Consider the following 20,321-nt stretch of genomic DNA (forward strand, 5'->3'; position numbering starts at 1 on the left):
CTGTAACAGTTATAAATACTGTGAAGACAGCTATATTTAAGATGTTAAAATTAAGTAACTAATTTTTGGACACAAAATGGTTCATGTTTAGATTTTATTTTAAGTTCGAAAGCAAACAACAATGGTGAGTTGCTTAATTAAAATGATGAATTAATTGCTTCCAAATAATAATACATTAAAATAATTTTAGTAAATGTTTTTGTTATTATTATGATAATATTCTGTGTTAAAAATGTTAATTTAAAAGTAAATCAGTCAAATTGTGTGCTGGAGTATAGTTATGGTGTTGGGGCGATGAGTTTACCCCGGTTGACAGGGGCGTGGCGTGCGCGCTGACTGGCCGATGACTTTCTGAAAGCAGCACTCTTGCATGACCACTCAAAGTGACAGTAGCGATGGCTGGGAACGGGAGACAGCTGCGCTTGGTGAGACCCCGTCTCCACACTCGAATTGCCATGAAAAACTAGGTGTTCTACGAGAGTTTGGCCTCGGGTCTCTGTGTGAAGAACTTTTTTGAATGAATAAGTTGGCCGGCCACTTTCAAAAGAGTTTGGTAAGCTGGCAGTGCTGCCAGGATTTGGGAACGGGGGGAGCGGGGAGGGCTCCTGCTACCTTTGGGAGGTCTGTATGCTTTCATCGCACTCAAACTGTGGCACCAGTGGCCGCTGGATATTGCTTTCGTTAGATAAGTTTACTTCAGTCAAGGTATGCCTCAAGTTAGGAGTAATTAAACTTTAATTTACATCCCATAGTAATTAATGTGAATTTTCGCTAGCTGGTAGGCCATCAGCTTTCACTCCAGTGTGGATGGTTTCTGCCTACTAACAGCTAACATCATATAGACACATTTCAGAAAATCATCTGTTGTTTGATATGACAGGTATGAGTGAATAGAGTGCAAAGCCTAGAAAATCTACCAGACTGTTTGACCTGAATGTGGACAGTAGACAGTTAGTATCATCACTTTATTATATACACAGCAGCAGTTTTGTAATTAAATGCTTAACTGATAGAGCAACGAGGACGATTATTGGTGATAATTATAACCTAGCAAGTCCAATAACTGTAATTAAAATAATAGTTTGGAAACAACGATTTTTATAGATAATAACTTAGAAATAAGCCATATTTTATCATGAATTACTGGACTTGATTATCTGTGGAACAAATGTAAATATATAAAAAGCTGCCTACGTAATTGTATTTTTTAAACAAAAGTCACATAACATACAAGTAAAATCTACTATATAAGGTTATGTAAAAGGATATATAAATGTGAAACAATCAAATTAAAGCTGTTAAATATAAAAAAATTAAGCTGTTTGTAAAACTTGTTCAATGATTTAGAAAGACGCTTTTAATAATTAAAAAGATTTAACACAAAATATTAACTGCTATAGTTATATATATATATATATATATATATATATATATATATATATAAATATATATATATATATATATAGATAGATAGATAGATAGATAGATAGATAGATAGATAGATAGATAGATAGATAGATAGATAGATAGATAGATAGATAGTTAATATACTATATATAATAACTGTTTTACTATAATTTTTATTATCATGTAATTAAGGACTTTTTTCTTTCAGGGTCATAGACTTGATTTAGAACCTTAGTCGATGGATTTGCCGCCCTCAAAACAACTTCATTTTAGTAAGTAAAATGATTGTTTTTCTGCCTGTTAAATGTGTTTTTTGGTACATTGCTTGTCTTTGTTTACTAGTGTTAATGCTATCCCAGTCTTTGTTTGTTTAGTTGTACTGCTAATTTGTGCTTAGGATGATAAAGATGAATCTGTGTTGATCAAATCGTGACTCTGATTTCTGGATTCATCAATTATTTATTTACAAGCCATGACATCACCTAAAAGGCAAATTAATCAAATGTACTGGCAATTAATTGTACACATGCAGATATAATATGAGGGTAGATTCACAGCTATAAATTGTCCTGGCCTTGGCAGTGCTATGTCTCCATATTTCCCTGCATTTTCCCCTTGAATTCCTGTAATTGGCTCTATTAGGGCCCTCAACACATCAATGTCCAGTCAACGCTTTCAACTGTTTTTGAACATTATAATGTTGATCTCAGCACATGCCTGCTGGGCAGTGAAGCGAACAGGTGAGAGAGAAAGAGACCGTGTGTATGAATGTGGTGAAAAAGTGTGTACGAGTGTATGTGTGTGTGTGTCAGTGGCTGGAGAGAAAGCGAGCCAGAAAGAGTTTGCTTACACTGTGCATGCCAGGCTCATAGCAGCCAGTTACAGAGTTAAATAGAGAGAGATCACAAAATCCATAAGTTTATGTCAACGTTTGTTTTGTTTTTTAAGGTGATATTTACTGCAAGCAATCGCAAGGCTGATTTGCTTGATTTTTCTACCAAAGATTGATTAAGTTGTCAAGTGCTTCATCAGGGCTGACCATCGGATCTTATGCAGAATTGTGAAATGCTGTGTGAGTTCACGAGGGCCGAACATGGGTTTTATATGTTCATTTGCTTTAGCTGTGCCAGTTTGAACATACCTTCAGAGCAGAGGCCTAGACAGACTTGATAAAAACAATTTCATGTACAGTGCTTTTTGTTAACAGCTGAACTAGTTCTCAATGAATCCTCTCTGTTCCCCTTTCTCTCTCTCTCTCTCACGGCCTCCAGACTGTACTTTCTCTCTAGGCTAGAAATCGTGAAGCATGGGTGACTGGAGCTTTCTTGGGCGGCTCTTGGAAAATGCGCAGGAACACTCGACAGTGATCGGCAAAGTCTGGCTGACGGTACTCTTCATTTTTAGGATTCTGGTGTTGGGAGCGGCAGCTGAGGAGGTCTGGGGCGATGAACAGTCGGACTTCACCTGCAACACTCAGCAGCCTGGCTGTGAGAACGTCTGCTACGATGAGGCCTTCCCCATCTCCCACATCCGCTTCTGGGTGCTCCAGATCATCTTCGTGTCCACGCCGACGCTCATCTACCTGGGCCACGTCCTGCACATCGTTCGTATGGAGGAGAAGCGGAAAGAGCGTGAGGAGGAGTTGCGAAAGGCCAGCCGGCTCCAGGAGGAGAAAGAACTCCTGTATAGAAATGGAGGGGGAGGGGAGCCTGGTGGACGGGGTGGGGGCGGCAAAAAGGAAAAGCCGCCAATCAGAGACGAGCATGGCAAAATCCGCATTAGAGGTGCCTTGTTGCGCACCTACGTGTTCAACATCATTTTCAAGACCCTGTTTGAAGTGGGGTTCATTTTAGGTCAGTATTTCCTCTATGGTTTCCAGTTGCGGCCCCTGTATAAGTGTGCGCGGTGGCCTTGCCCCAACACGGTGGACTGCTTCATTTCCCGGCCTACAGAAAAGACCATCTTCATCATATTTATGCTTGTGGTGGCTTGCGTGTCCCTTTTGCTGAATTTGTTAGAAATCTATCACCTCGGATGGAAGAAGGTCAAACAGGGCATGACCAATGAGTTTGCCCCGGACCGTGAATCGCTGCCTGAGGCGGACGAAGCTGAGCCCGAGTCCCCCAGAACTGCGCCTCCAACCCTCAGCTACCCGCCAGACTACACGGAAGTGGCGGTGGCGGGTGGCGCGTTCCTCCAGCCTGTGTCAGCGCCCTCCACCGCAGAGTTTAAGATGGACCCTTTGCGCGAGGAGCTTGAGGAGTCCTCACCTTTCTACATCAGCAACAACAACAACCACAGGCTAGCTGCTGAGCAGAACTGGGCCAACCTGGCCACCGAGCAGCAGACTCGGGAGATGAACGCCACCTCCCCCTGCTCTTCCTCCTCATCTTGCTCCTCTGATAACGTACGGCAATCCAAAGATGCCGCTCAGCTTGCCAGCACCCCCTCCTCTGCTGGTGGTGGTTTAAGCACTGGGCCGGAGGAGGGGCACGTCACCACCACGGTGGAGATGCACGAGCCGCCCGTCATTTTCACTGACGCTCGACGACTGAGCAGGGCTAGTAAAGCCAGCAGTGTGAGAGCGAGGCCCAATGATCTGGCGGTGTAGTGGCTCTGCACCTCAAAGCACAGGTTTTTGTGGACAAAAATACAGAGATGCACCAAAAAACAAGAGGAAGTGAGAGGCAGATTGCTGGAATGGGAAAGAGTTCAGCCATCCCTTAAAAGATGGCTGCTGAATACTGGTTAGCGCAGCAGTTGAATGGAGCAACTTATAAACCAAAATCTAGAGTGGTTCACCCAGAAAAATGTCCCTTTAATAAGTCCAATAATTCAGTTAGTAGACACATCTCATGGTATAACAAGCATTTGTTTGCAATGCAATAATGCAAGATCCAAACAAGTAAAACAAATTCAATATTACATGGTTGTTAATATTATTATTGGAATCCTGGAATAGCAATTGATGACAGTACTTCCCATTTGACATTTTCTTTTAAAGGTTTGCCTTGTTGTTCCAGCATCTGTCTCTCGATTTTCTCATTCCAAAAAGAAATCAAAGTGTTGGGGAAGGGAAAAAGGTAAAAAGCACATTGCCTGATGTAGGTGGCCAACGTTAATGCATCACAGAGAAAAGGTCATCCATACATTAACTGAGGCAAGTGAAGTATTTAGTTAGATAACTGTTGTACTACTGAATGGTGCAGAGTTTTAATTCATATAGCTTGTGTATTCTCTGGACCATATTTTTTTCAATCCCATAATCTGAATTTCACACGCTGTTCCTCTGTTGGATTTGAGAGTTTTGATATATGACCAATTTGATATGACACCAGGAAAACATGATCCTTTTGGAAGTAGTTAATCTGATAAGAGGAGTACTAACTCTTATTGCATTTGAAATCCTCATTGTTTTTAATTCGAAAAGCTTGGACATTTTCTAAAAATGTTAGCAATTGGTTGAGAATGAGTAAAAATTAAAAAAGCATTGCTTTTCCGTAGTCACTGAACTTAGTCTGAACTTTAACTCTGAAAACTGGACTGACACTTTCAATTTGCTAGAACTTCTATGTCAGCTGCTTTGACACAATCCACATTGTAAAAGCGCTATAGGAATACATATGAATTGAATTGAATCGTCAGTTCGTGGTTGCCAAAAAGAGTTACTTCAAAATGAACATAAAAAGATGCTGTAAGTGTCTTATTCTAGTATGGAGTTTATCCTTTTCTTTTCTTTTGGTCCAGTTTCAGGTTACTGTGAGGCCCTCATTTTCACTGCTGTTGTGTAGGACATGCCTTCTGTACACATAAACATTTACACCCATATGACAGCACAATATTATTTATTTTCCTTCAGAAAACTATTCTCGAAACCCATCAATGTACAATGCTCCTATTATCAGGTATAAACTTCAGCAATCTATTTAAGGAGAGAGACAGCCCTGAAATCTAAACGGTACATTACTTCATCATGCAGAGACTGTGCAGGTTTGTGCCTAGGACAGTATTAGTTTTGCTTTACCGGATCACAGTATTTACAGATGTATGTTATTTATTTTCTGCTGTTTTAATGTATCCAAAAATGAAAGTGTGTTATTTTGTCTTTTTTTGGTTCTTAAAGTTTACATTTTAGTATATAGTTGAAGATTTGCACATTTAGGCAAAAGACACTGTTCATTAATTCTTACATTGATAGAAAGGAGGAAATATTTTTGATCCTTAAAGGAAAATGTCTTAATGGTGAAAGTCGTTGTGTTGATGGCAGTATTCTTCCACTTAAATAACATCAAATGTAATTTATAAAGCAGCACTTGTAGAGTATAAGAAATATACACGTTTCCCATGTTTTATTTTAGGACTGTTGTAGTGGCCTGAAAGGACCGCAGGAAATTTGAACATTTTAGATTATAGCATTTCATCGATTCTGAATTGGAATTGGCCAGCCAGCCAGCTCTTTCCTATCTCGATCCGTTTGTAGTGTACTTAGTTGCAGCCCATTTTTCTCAGATAACACTCATTTCTTGAACTGATTTTCTCAAGCAGAGCTGATTATTCTGACCAATCAGGGAAAATGAACCACCTACATATGCTCAGAACAGCAGCCTGTTTCAATGCTGTCTTAAGAGAAGTGCCTTGTGTATTCAATTTTATAAGAACAAGTTGATGTAAATGTTCATTTACCTCAAATGTTTACAAAGCTGTTACTAAATAAACTTTTTGTACCATACATGTAGGCTACTCTGACCTTTTCTTTTGCAAATGGCAGGCAGCAATTGATTTATGTTTGGGTGCTCTCAACTGCTGTCCTGTATACTACATAGTCGTCATCACTTGCTTAAACAATAACAAGGCAGTCTGGATTTACAGAGAAACTTTTACAGATATTTCTAATGGTTAGAATGTAATAAATTGACTGTCATTTTTAACTAACCACAACACGGTTTTTCCATGCTCAAACTGAGGTGGAAATTAAGTTTTGCTATTTGAAACAAACACATTTTGCAATATTTTTGTAATCTTATCAAGTAAAACATTATCTTATTTAAAAAGGCTAAAATTGATGTAATGAAATACATGACCAGTGCTTGTGGTATGCTGGTAGCCATGAGTGCCGGCCTGATTTTTATCAAAGGTGGAAGTGGTACAAAATTCAATGAATTCCCTATGCAAGATAAACCTAATGACTCCTAAGATTTTAAAAGTATGCCATTAGTAAATCCAGGCCAAAATCACAATCAATGCAAACAAATCTGCAGGAAGCTTGAGCGCATCTGAACTGAAAACTTGCACTCATTGACCTCTGACCTTTACGCTTATCAGTCCTCCACTCCAGATTCCTAGAGGGGAAGTGAGAATGAGACTAAATAATGAGGGACACTAAAATGATACACACAGTCCTCCATCTTTGAAGGAACTGCAACACAACGCAAGCCTGACGATAATGTATGCACATTGGATGTAAGTTACAGACATCAGTGTAAATTTGTACTTCGCTTTGATCTCAGACTATCTAGATGCTAATTTTGCTTGTATCAAACTAATTATCTGTTTTTTTAACTAGCTATTTAATTTATTAGCTGTTGGTCTAATAAACAGCTTATAATAATGTAAATATTTATATAAAAATACAGAGTTTTACATTTAAGTATAAATAATAATATTCCTGTAAGTATATTATAGAGGTTGTACAAAGCAAGCAATAACCTGCTGAAAATCATAACTAACACACAAAAATTAACACTTCTACTTTTATGTGGAATAGAAATACCCGTCATAACCAACATAAGCTTTAGCTTTATCAGGCTGCTGGATCAAAATAAATCTGTACAGTGTGATTATTTCACTTTAGTCCTATAAAAAATGACTACATTTTTAAAAATTAGGATGGTTGTGGCTTAGACCAAAGATCATTCATTCTCTTTTCGGCTTAGTCCCTTTTTTAAGCTGGGGTCGCCACAGCGAAATGAACTGCCAACTTATTCAGCATTTGTTTTATGCAACGGATGCCCTTCCAGCTGCAACCCATCTCTGGGAAACATCATTACTCACTCATTCACACTCATACACTACGGACAATTTAGTTTACCCCATTTACCTATACCGCATGTATTTGGACTGTGTGGGAAACCCACGCGAACACATGCAAACTCCACACAGAAACGCCAACTGACCTAGCCGAGGCTTGAACCAGTAAACTTTTTGCTGTGCTGCGACAGCACTCCGTACTGTGCCACCGCATCGCTAGACCAAAGTAAATACTGGAAAATATTGGACAAATATGACAAAATTTTCTTAAAATTAAGATGGCTGTAGCTTAAATTGAAGAAAATACTGAAAAATATTGGACAAATTTTTTTTTAAATTTAGGGCCCTATCATACACCTGGTGCAATAAGGGGCAATGCAATTGTTGTTTGCTAGTTTCAGCTTGGCGCAAGAGTCGTTTTGATGTTTTGCGGCACGCTGTTTAAATAGCAAATGCATTTGCGCTCATATGTGCACCCGTAGACGTTCTAATCTAAAAAAGGAGATGTGTTAAGGCGCATAGCCTGCGTTATGCTATTTTGAGGAACTAAAATAGATTTCACAATAGACCAGCAGAGAGCAGGCCTAAAGTCCAGTGCAGAGCGTGTTAGTTGTGCGCCTTGCTTACGCATTGACAATTTGCTTTTGTATAATGTTATCATTATTAGTTGTATTATTTATCATGCATATTTATATTTGTTTTATAAAAAATTAGCTTAGATTTGCCCACCTGTCAGGTTTGGACCATATGGGGCATAGCATGTGTATTTGAAAATAACTAAATAGTTTTTTGACCACACTTCGTTATTATTGTTCATTTATTCATTTGCTGGTGATTAGAACTGAATTTAGAAATAGTTTTGAAACAAATATTTTCGCTTAACAAATGAAATTAATTTTGTATAGGCTAATGGATGTTTGTGTGTACAACACAGTTTCCTTATCCATGAGAGTGAAAGTGAAAGTAAAGAATGAGGAATGTTAAACTGTTTTCTCCCTGGTGAAGCATTCAGTTTTTCCACTTACAAATTCGGCCATGTAAATAGCAAATGCGTTATTGCGCGACACAGCTGACTCTTAAAGGGAATTGGAGATGAGACTCAAAACACACCTATAACTCATAAAGAGAATAAGCTCAACCCTGTTAGACCGTGATCCACAGCGCAGAGAGGATTTTTCCATCCCTAATTTTGAAAATGACTATTATCCTCAAAATTAGCATGGTTGTGGCTTAGACCGAAGAAAATGGTGGAAATTAGACAAAAAATGACTAGATTTCTCAAAATTAAGATGGTTGTGGCTTAGACTGGAGAAAATGCAAGAAAATATTGGACAAATAAATGACTAGATTTCTCAAAATTAAGATGGTTGTGGCTTTGATCGAAGAAAATACTAGAAAATATTGGACAGAAAATGACTAGATTCTCAAAATTAAGATGGTTGTGGCTTAGACTGGAGAAAATACTAGAGAATATTGGACAAATAAATGACTAGATTTCTCAAAATTAAGATGGTTTTGGTTTAGAGTAGAGAAAATACTGGAAAATATTGGACAAAAAGTGACTAAATTTCTTAAAATTAAGAAGATGGTTGTGGTTTAGACCGAAGATCATGCTTGAGAATATTGGACAAAAATGACTAGATTTCTGAAAATTAAGATGATTGTGGCTTAGACTTCAGAAAATATTGGATCCATGCATGGAAACTTAAAAGCGGTGAGACATTTATAAGGAATAAGGGAAAGCAACTTTTTTTTAAAAAATCTATGGCTAGTCAAACTTGCTAAACCTGTTCATACCAAGGATGACAACATTGACAACAAAGATATAGATCCTTCTAAAAAAATAAGATTAGTCCACGCCACATCTTTAACATGAAGCCCCCCACAGAAAAAATACAATTCCAAGCAGGCTAATGAACAATAATCATTGTCAGACAATCAGAATGGAACAAACTTTAATCAGAGCAAACATTTAAAGTGGCAGTCGACAAGTCTAAAGAATGTGCATTGACTAGTAAATGTTGGGTGGAAGCTAATACAGTTAGCATTATAGCTGTCTTTAATATAAATATGATTCTTCACTAAAACATTTATTAAAATTGATAACCTCAAAACATTTAAGTAAACTAAACTATACTGAATACATCACAGTCATTATACAGTTTCTCTGCATAAATATCACAGTATCATGTAATAATTTAATCTAAAAGAACTATTGCTTTACACTTGCATGCATGAACAGTGCATTAATACCAAACCGCTTCAGTAGCGCGACATAAATTCGGGACTTGAACCACCGACCTTCTTAATATGAGGGGACAGTGCTAACAACTGAGCCAACATGCCGCCCAACTGGTAATTAATAAACTGAAAACACTGAACTACATATTTTACTTTCTCAGTGACAAAGCACTAGGAGATTATCCATTGGAAGGGAGACCACAGAGACAGCATGAGAAATGTTGTCAGATCTGACAGTGGAGTTCAAGCTCAGAGAACTTTAATTCTCACCGCAATGGTCCGTTTGAACTGACACTTATTGCATTTAGTCAGCACAAGCTGTGTGTTGTGGGAATGACCTCTCTCTCTCATCCACACACACACACACACACACACACACAGCAGTTTTATGTGCTCGGTGTCTAGATATCTATGAGAGGACAAGCGTGTTGGGTTATTTTAAGGCCAAAGGATTAGAGAGACAATGCAAATTTGAAACTGGCAAACTTGTTAAGGGCCCAATAAATGCAATACTAATTTAGACCATCAACATATATTATGATAAGAATAAGGACAGTGAATCTGTATATTGGCATCAATATAGTTGTGGTCCAGGATTGTGGGAAAAGAGCATGGAGCCAGTCATTGAAGAGGAGGTGATAGGCAGTAGGTGTTAAGTCCAGTGTTTGAGGGGTGTCATTCGATTGGTTGTCTGTGGGCTGAAGGTTGCAGTGCTATCTATGAAGGGCAGGGTCTGTGTGTAGCACTTGGCTTCACCATCCCAGAACTAAAAACACACAGGCAGTTATTTATAGCCTTTAATCACCTTGGAAATTCATGCAGCCTCTCTGCCTGAATACCACTGTGCCGTGTTGTTTATATCAGGAAAGCCACTCAATAAGTTAGAGGCCCAGTCAGGACCAAGCTGTTCATGTGCAGTTAATGACCGATGATGATGTTAGATTTGAACATCACATCAACACAGTGATTAATTAGAGTCTTTCACAGAAAACTTCACATTTCTGTCATCTGAAGAAAGGTCATTCTGTGAATAAGACAGGTATTGCTATGACTTTGCTATTTTGTTAATTAACTGGGTCACACTGACACACTTAATGAATAGAGCGACAGTTCACACAAAATGTATAATTTTCTGTTACTATTAGGTTACTTATCCTTTCAATGTGACTTTCTTCTCTAGAACATAAAATAAAGCACACTATATTGCCAAATGTTCTGAGAGCCCCTTAAAACCATTGAATTTGGGTGTTCCATACACTTTCATGGCCAAAGGTAAACTTAAAGCACATAGGCATGCAGACTGCTTTTACAAATATTTGTCAAATAATTGATCACCCAGAAGCTCTGGCAATTCAAGTGTGGGACCAATTTAAAACAGCAACTCTGCCACAAAGTGGTTGGCCATGTACAATCGATGCTGAGGCTTGAGTGTGCAGAAGCTGCAAACTTTCTGCAGGGTCAATAGCTACAGAACCCAAAACACAGATTAGCTCAAGACAAATGTGTAAAAATCTTAATGGAATGGATTTCCAAGGCTAAGCATCTGCAAAAGAAAGTATGCCACCAGTGGACAACACTAGAGCAGTGAGCACTTTTCTGAAGTGACGAATCACACTTCTGTCTGGCAATCCCATGGAAGATTCTGGGTTTGGCTGTTGAAAGGAAAATGGTATTCGCCTGACCACATTGTCCATAAAGACATGGATGAAAAGTTTAGTGTGGTGGATCAGAGTGGAGACAGTTCAACATCAGTGCCTGACTTCACTAATGCGTTTCTAGAAGAATGGCCAAAAATTCCAATAAACCTTCTCCTATATCCTGTGGAAAGCCTTCATAGTCGAGCTGTTATACCTGCAAAGAGTGGGCCAATTTCATATGAAACCCCTATGGATTAAGATTGAGATGTTATTAAAGCTCATGTGCATATAAAGGCAGATGTCCCCAAAAGTGTATGTTGAAAAATATTTGAGAACATCTTTGCAATCTTATGTGTTTTGCAGAAGAAAGAAAGTCATAAAGGTTTGGCGCAACACAAGGATGAACCATACACTCAAATTTTCACCCAAAACTGAGTACACTCTAGAAGCAAAGGGATGAGAGTTGTCACTGGGGCAGAGCCTGTAATACCATTTCATTAAAAAAATTGTGGCTTCAGAAATGGTGACAACTCTTCACCTTTATTTGTGTGAGTGTAAAATAGACAAACTGTTCAATAAAGAATTACACTTTCAACCCAGTTTTATCCCAACAGTTAGGTTTGTCTATATTTCACCCAAATTTGCTGTGTTTTTTAATGTGTAGAACACATCTTAAATTTGTAAATACCAATCAGAAGATTTTACATATACTTTAAGCAGTGGATAAAACAAACATTTTTGTTTACAAAATATCAAAACAACAATATGTAACTGCAAAGTATGCTATACATCTCAACAGATTTAAAACCTGAAAAGAATTGTCACGTTACATTTTTTAAAAAACCACAAAGCTCCTCATATGATTGGATATTTATATAACAATGCAGATCTGTAATGTGATGATCACCAATCATAATAAACAAACTATAATATTTTAAACTAATCCTAATTCTTAATTAACACATTTATAGATGAATGTAAATAAAAATGGCAAATAACAATATTTCATATACTTGCTAATGGTCATTTTTACTTGCATTAGCTACTCGGTGGCTTTAAGTTACAGTTCAGATGTGTTTCAAAACCTGTACAGTATTGTATAGGAATTGTGTGCATTGCAGTTTGACCTTTTGCCAGCTGAACGGGAGTAACAACATCTGCCACCATGATTGTAGAATGACCCAGAAGACAATGGCCATTCTAGTTCAGTACAGAGAATGTCTGGACTCGTCCTTATTTACAAAACAAGAGTCAGTATTTAGGGGCCAAAAAGGCAGTGACAGTGACTCTGAGTGAACTTACACAGGTCATGTTTCATTCACAATGTGAGATCTGTTGTTCTGCTTAAAGTGGGCTCTACAAGCTCACCCTGAAAGTCTCACTGCTTTCTAAATGCAGAGGGGTCATCCTAAATTTAAAGTCTTTCGAGCTGAGCTGGGATAACAGCTGTACATGAGCGCAATTCCAATTTACATCTTACATAATCAAGGCAATATTAAAGCACATGTAAGAATGGAAGAGTGAAAATTGTGGCGCTCATCCCATGCTGGCACTTGTCACTTCAGTACAGCTGGTCACTGTGTTCCCCCTCCAACACAAACTCCTCCCCCCTCAGCACTCACTCTGTTGTTTTGTAATTAAATGGTGACATTAGTTCATATCATGTGATGCTAAAAGGATTCATCACACATTAGAGGGCCTAATCGCCACCTATAGTCTGCCCCTCGCCTCTGCCGCAGCTCTATCCCAGATGACCCTGCTGAGGGCAGCGCTTTCTTTATTTCCCCTGAAAGGACTGGGGATTGAGCCCAAACAAAAAAACCCACGAGGGTGAAAAAATGTTTTTACATCCGCCTGCCCCCTCGCTCGGCGGGCTGTGTGTGCGCTCAGGGTCGTTTTCGCTTTAGATCAATGGGGCAAGTTATTGGAGTCTGGCCAACTCTAACTGATGGAAAAGAAAGAAAAAAGCTGCCTCTTCAAAAAAAAAAAGAGGGTTTGTCATACCTGCACGTGCCTTCACAAAACAGCCTGTACTTCCCATTCTTGCCGCTGATTTATCTCTCTTGTACATAATTAAGGTTTTTTACTGAAATGTTAAGCACATTTATGCTCTGCAGAGTGCAGAGGAAACATCGACACACATATCACTCACAAACGCAGGGAGGTGCCAAAGTTCACAAGCACACTCAAATAGGTGGGGTAACCTCAGCGTGCTTTGCGTCACAAAAAAATAAAACAAACAAAACAAAACAAAAATCGGGGAGATCACATTCCAGTGCTCCTGAAGCAGGGATCAGAGTTGTGCCCTCATGCAGAGTGATGGCCATTTATCTGGAAACAAAACTCACGCCCAAATGTGAAAGAATTTAATGTCTCCATTCCGCCCCAGCCCACCCTGGTTTAATTTTGGATCCAACACACGCGCCCACTGCAGGACGCCCCCAACTGGATGTACCGCGAGGGACACATGCTGAAAAACACTATGGTACGATTAGGGCTCAAACAAGTTTTACTTACAGTGTCACTTTCATTTAATTCTGTTATTAATTAATTAATTAATTACCTTCACATCATTCCATTATTGTGAGACCTTTGTTCATCTTTGAAATACAAATAAAAATATTTGGATTAAACTTGCTAACTCCTTCATCCTCCGTACAGCAACAGTCCTAAGATGTTCAAAGTCCAGAAAAGGAACCAAAAATATTGTCATATTAGCCCATGCAGTGATTCAACTGTAATCAAGATCTTCCACTGAAGAAAAATTCAATCCATGTTAGTTTCCCACATAAATTGTTATGCTGGTATTTCACAATAAAACTAAATACTTTAAAAGTTGGAAATATTGATTACTTGTCTTAGCGTATGACTGCACAAAACGTCTCCATTTAGCCTAAACTCTGATAAAACGTACAATGCTATGATTTTATGCAATGGCCTTTCTTCATCCTCTTCAAATCCCCAAATAATTCAGTGGCACAAATTAAGTGTAAATCAATCAAGCGCAAAGTGTCGGATGACAAAAGTGTCCATTTAAACTAATTTTAGCAGATTGCAGAACATCTGACTAATTTGATGACTCAACCAAAATAAATTTTATGTCTCTTTTTGAGCTAAGTTGAGTTATGGGTTGCAGCTTAGCCAGTTAGGATGTTTGTTTTATAGCACCTGAATTTATCTCAGTAGCCTAACAAAATCAGTACCATTTTTGAGTCATTCACAGTTTTTTTTTTTTATTTTAACAAAAAGTTTGTTTGATTTGTCACAAACTTTAAGACTTAAAAACGTGTTTTTAATGTGAACTGGTTTTCCAACACATCAATGCCTGACAAACTTTGCTCCACGTGGTACAAACACGTCTAACGTGTTTCAGGTTTTCATGTGTTTTTCTTGGTAACTCACACAGATGCTGATTCTGGTTCTGTTTCTGGAGGTTATTCTGCAGTCGCCGTCCTCTACTGGAGCCCCCATCTCGTCAGTTTTGTGATTTGCCCGCGACTCAAATGCCGCGCTTTTTACTGAGGTAAATTTTTGTCGACTGGCTGTTGAAATCGCGAATCAACGTCTGTACAATGTAACTTTTGTCACTCTCGCTATGGTTACCGCAGGTGACGTCAGTTAAATCTAAGTTTTATTTTATTTTATTTTTTATTGTTTCCAGCTGTACATATACAAACAAAATAGTACATACTTTCAATATTACATACTGTCATTTCAAGGTTGAGTAATACAACAGGCAAACATGCATCTCTTAAGAACAAAAATACGTTTTTTTTTTCAAATAAATTGCAATAAAATAAATAAAAAATTAAAATAAAGGGGCTTTGAAAATTAAATAAGCTTAGAAAAATCCAGAAAAGATGTCCCAGATAGCAGGCAGTAATCGGCCCGAGCTCGGCTGCCCTCCGGCGCCTCCGGCTCCGACTCGGCATCGGCGAGTGTTATCCGGGCCGAGTGCGGCCCGCAGCTCGCTCGCGCACATGCGGTTGTGATGCGGCTGTAAAGCACTGGCCCGATTCCGGTCAACCATATCCTGGCCGCTTCTGGCAAGGACTCGGCTGATGGCAACCGATTAAGTTCTTATTTTATCTAGTAATCTGTTAGCTCCACGTTTAATGATAATTTGAGAAAATATTCATGGTACGATAGCAAAAAAAAAAAAAAAAAAAAGAATATTTAGTGTGGATGGTCGCAATGTTTAGACGCAAACAAAACAATATTATTTATAAATAGATTATACATGTCATCTAGAGAAAAACTATGTAAAATTCGCTTATTTTTGAGATAGCACGCTCCTGTGCTGACTGTTTTTTTTAAAGCAGAAGTTGGTTTCATAATAAACACATGCATTACTAAACTCCTGATCCAAACTCCAATCCAGACGGTGGCGGTAATGCTCCAAAAAGCTGGTTGTCAACCACCATGGCACGAAGATCACAAGAAGAAAAAGTTTGGTTTTTCAAAGATTCACGTGGATTCTGGCCAGAAAGGTAAGCTTTTTACTGCTTGTGTTCTGTATAATTAGCGAATTTAGAGCTTAAAACATTTCCACGGTGTTTGGTTGTAACAGCGTTTAGTAATTTAAAACAGTTTGATACGAAATGTAACTTGCTTTAAGAAACACGACTGGAGCTAATGTATGCTAACGCTAACAGTTACAAACACGTCTGAAAGTTCCTTTTCCTTTTACACAATGTTAGATTGTAACGTGTGTAGTAACTGAAAACTATTTTAATTATTTTAAAGAAACATGAAACGAATTTGTGTGTATGCTAACTTTGCGTTAAAGAAAGTTTCTGTAGACGAATCCATTAACTAACAAGGCAAAACGTGTTTTTTCCTGATTTAACATTATAAAGTACCGTGGATGTTGAAAAAATCATTGTACAAGCGTATACTTATCCAACAGTATTAATTCTGTGATTGTGTAAATAAAAACTAATCGTTTTGGATTAATAAAATATTATTGTTTATCTTGTTTATGCAGTTAGTCACAAAAATGATCGAAACTCGACTGTTTACTATTCTCTTTAAATTATCCAAGAGAAATATATTACTATGCACTTTAATTCATATGTGTTAGCCTATGTGAATCAATTATATCTTTTGTTCAAGCTGTAATGGTCAGTTAATGTAAAACTGAACGTCTTAAAGCAGATTTTGATGTTTTTTTTTTGGTTTTTTATGTTATTGACAGTGATAAATTCTGATTTAAATGAATGGGTAACAATAGTTGTTGGTTAAGTCTTATTGTTCTTGTTTAACAAAGGTTAGTGAGATCATTTTGCAGCACATCACGACCAAAGAAGTCAATGGCACACTCTTTTGAACGTGAATAGGCATGTTATAGTTGTGTGCTAAAAGTCCTTTATAAGCTGTAAACTGCTGATATATTTTCAACATAGATTGAGCTTTTCAGACATTACATTACTAATTGGTTCACAAACAGCTGAAATGGTTTATTGTTATTGGCTATCATCATCAAACATTTTTGACAATGGTAGGTTAATCTTCATGGGTACAGAATAATGCATGTGCTTGGCCATCTTACAAATCTGTCTCAGATTCATAAGGCTGTCACTCTGCATGAATCTCCGAATAAATCTTGTGCAACCTTCTGTGTACTGATTATTTACACTATAGGTATTATATGCATTAATTAACTTTGATAGTATTTCAGGATTTGAACTTTTCTTTACGGGAGGTTAACAACAATGTGATGTTTTATTATAGATGCATATGAGGAAGCTCGACTCAAACATCCACACTCAACTGTGATTTCTGACTGGCAGACAGATGAGGACGATGATCGCCTGTCATACATCTAAAGACAGAACAGGTTTGTTTGCAATTATTTTAAACACATACTGTCAACATTATGTCATTGATCTATTACAACCTGTGAGTTTTGCCCTGGCACTATACTAAAGTGATGTTTTGTTTTGTAAATGTATCTGATTAAAGGACAGTATAGACACATCTATACCATGATGAAGAAAAATTACTTGGAACAAAGAGGCTGGATAAAAGGCAGGTATGAAGATTTCAGAAATCAATGCAGCACCACAAGTACCATCACCATCAATGACTATGGCAGAAATCTTAAGACCACCATCAAGATGCACAGATACTGTACATTTCAGTACACCAGGCGTGTCCAAACTACGGCCCGCGAGGCTTTTTATAAATATCAATAGAATCTGGCCCGCTATACAAAAATGAACGTAATTCAATAAATAACCACCGGGTGTCGCTATTACATGCATTCAATTAAGCAGCACTTCTTGTTATGATCTATCTATCTATCTGTCTGTCTGTCTATCTATCTACACACAGTTGAAGTCTGAATTATTAGCCCCTCATTGATTTATTTCTTCTTTTTTAAATATTTCCCAAATGATGTTTAACAGAGCAAGAACATTTTACAGTATGTCTGATAATATTTTTTCTTTTGGAGAAAGACTTATGTTTTATTTCGGCTAGAATAAAAAGCGGTTTAAATTTTTTCATGAACCATTTTAAGGTCAAAATTATTAGCCCCTTAAGTCTTCAGAACAAACCATTGTTATAAAATAACTTGCCTAATTACCTTAACTTGACTAGTTAACTTGATTAACCTAGTTAAGCCTTTAAATGTCACTTTAAGCTGTATAGAAGTGTCTTGAAAAATATCTAGTCAAATATTATTTACTGTCATCATGGCAAAGATAAAATAAATCAGTTATTAGAAATGAGTTACTAAAACTAATATGTTTAGAAATGTGTGGAAAAAATGTTTAACTCTCCGTTAAACAGAAATTGGGGAAAATATATATATATATATATATATATATATATATATATATATATATATATATACATATACATGTGTCTGTGTGATGTATGTAAAATTTGGCCCGCAACAACGTTTGTTTTTTTGCATCTGGCCCTCGGCCCAAAAAGTTTGGACACTCCTGCAGTACACCTATGAACATTTACAGTCTTTGTTCTAGTGCAGTTTGAGATCAAGACAGAACTTATTGCATCTCGTGATGTCTTTGTAAGAATTGAAGACATCACTAAATTTGTTAAGGTTTAATGCAGCTAGACAGTAAAGATCAACTAGAGAATATCAGCAGTGTCTAACCCACTGTTGTATTTACAGAAGTTGTATGAGAATAAGCTACAGGTTGATTTATACTAATCTGTTATTTTTCTTTTTTAGCACGACTGACTGAAGTTTTAAAATCATGCAACGTCATAAAGCAGCAGCTGGGCCTGATTCTCAAAAAACCAAAACAGACGTGATGAAATTCCAGATGTAAACACATTTGACCTTCCTTAAGCCAATTTGATTTGGAAAAGCTTGAAAATCAACTAAAGGAGCAGCCCGAACAAATGAAGAAACTGGTAAGTTCAAGCTCTTGCTAATTTCAAAGTGTTTTAAGTTTATTTGTTTTTTTTGATAGTGTTTTTGCTTCGTAGGTAGCCTACTTTTTTCCTAATTTTTTCTTTTTTTTTACATTAGTACTTGTTCACTACTAATTATCTGTTTATCTTTTAATCACAGATGGAGTGAGGACAAATGTCCATACCACGCCACTGATAAAGAAGTGGAAAAATGCATTACAAGGTAGCTACAACTTGCCCCTGACAGGGATGGAGGAAGAAAGAAGAGAAACTAATGTGTCAAATGTCTACATCACTATTTTGTTTTATTTTTTAAACAACATTTTAAGTGTATTAGGATGTTCCCTGATACTTGAACAATTTGTTTCTTTCATTTGCATTTATATATATATATATATGTATATGTATATATATGTGTGTGTGTGTGTGTGTGTGTGTGTGTGTGTGTGTGTGTGTGTGTGTGTATATATGTATGGTATGTATGTGTGTGCGCCAAATTCTAAAGAAACATCTTGATACATTTTTAATAAACGTAATACAAATAAAATTATAAATACAAATTTGCACAAGACGTGTATATATATGAAATGCATAATCATCTCACTCATGTCTTGCTGTTTGTGCAATTGATTTTGTTCAAGTTTATTTTAAAAAAAAGTTTGACTTTATACTTCTGCAATTTTATATATATATATATATATATATATATATATATATATGAGTTTGTTTGTTTGTTTATTATTATTTTAATGTTTTATTAAAAAATGTTTCAAGATGTTTTTTCAGAATTCTGCAGTACTTTTTACAAGTTTGACTTGGATATTTTACGGATTGTCATTGGTATTTTTAAGATGTTTCTTGCTATATCTTAAATTGGTTTCTATATTTAGGTTTATATAAAATTTAGCTGTTTTTTTACAAATTTTTAATTCAAGTCTATTGGGAAAACAGGGTTGTTTTAAAAAACATCTGTGTTTGTGTGTAATTTTTAGAGTTTTTGTTTAAATCTTTCTGTGTGTCTTTATTGTGTTGTTTTATTGTTGTTTTTATATTGATATTCTTGTGCACTACAAAATTATTTATAAAATTTTAGTACTATTTTTTTCATGCAATCAATAAACGTTTAACATTTATTTATTTTGTCATTTGTCTGATTATTTTCGTTACAGAACATGTATGCAGTTTGCACTTTATTCAAAGGTTAAACGCAGTGCTTACACTTTGTGTTTACATTACAGCCTGTGTTTGCTGTTATATAAATTCAAATGGTTGTAATACCATATAACAAGTACCAATGTAATACCAAAAGGTTTTATAAGGTGTTTAAATACGGAGTCGCGCCAGCTCCGGGCCGCAGCGCACATTACCCTCGCGCCGATTCCGGCGCGGATGCGCAGCGTCGGCTCGCTTACGGCCGCCGCATCTGGCCCGCTTGATTCGGGCCGGAATCGGGCAGTGAGTCCACAGGCATCCGGCCCGAGTCCGGCAGCCGAAGTTGGGCCGAGGGGTTAGTCTCCGGCAGGCGACAATCTTGCCGGCACTGGCCCGAGTGTATTTTGCTATCTGGGGTAAGTTGTAAAATGTAAATTTAACCTGTTAATCATTCGAGTGTCTAGACTA

The 20,321-nt window shown here is 37.2% G+C and overlaps 1 protein-coding gene and 2 long non-coding RNA genes across 9 annotated transcripts in view; 2 read left to right on the plus strand and 1 right to left on the minus strand.

The window, feature by feature from the left end:
• Window positions 1-15,046, minus strand: part of LOC137490348 (uncharacterized) — a 31,365-nt gene extending 16,319 nt beyond the window's left edge. Inside the window, exon 1 of the long non-coding RNA XR_011009767.2 lies at window positions 14,715-15,046. This is a non-coding gene — a long non-coding RNA (uncharacterized lncRNA). The remainder of the gene's footprint in view (window positions 1-14,714) is intronic.
• Window positions 357-6,136, plus strand: gja3 (gap junction protein, alpha 3). 7 transcript variants are annotated; one of them, XM_068223342.1, is made up of 4 exons: window positions 357-705; window positions 1,616-1,679; window positions 2,356-2,479; window positions 2,679-6,136. In XM_068223342.1, exon 4 carries the CDS (start codon window positions 2,714-2,716, stop codon window positions 4,016-4,018), a length of 1,305 nt encoding a protein of 434 aa, XP_068079443.1. In that variant the 5' UTR covers window positions 357-705; window positions 1,616-1,679; window positions 2,356-2,479; window positions 2,679-2,713; the 3' UTR covers window positions 4,019-6,136.
• Window positions 15,047-15,731: 685 nt separating the features above from the next.
• Window positions 15,732-18,994, plus strand: LOC137490349 (uncharacterized). The gene is made up of 5 exons (XR_011016832.2): window positions 15,732-15,802; window positions 17,046-17,151; window positions 17,277-17,346; window positions 18,517-18,701; window positions 18,862-18,994. It is a non-coding gene; the product is annotated as an uncharacterized lncRNA (long non-coding RNA).
• Window positions 18,995-20,321: the final 1,327 nt, after the last annotated feature.

Source organism: Danio rerio, chromosome 9 (assembly GCF_049306965.1).
Source record: "Danio rerio strain Tuebingen ecotype United States chromosome 9, GRCz12tu, whole genome shotgun sequence".
NCBI lineage: Eukaryota > Metazoa > Chordata > Actinopteri > Cypriniformes > Danionidae > Danio > Danio rerio.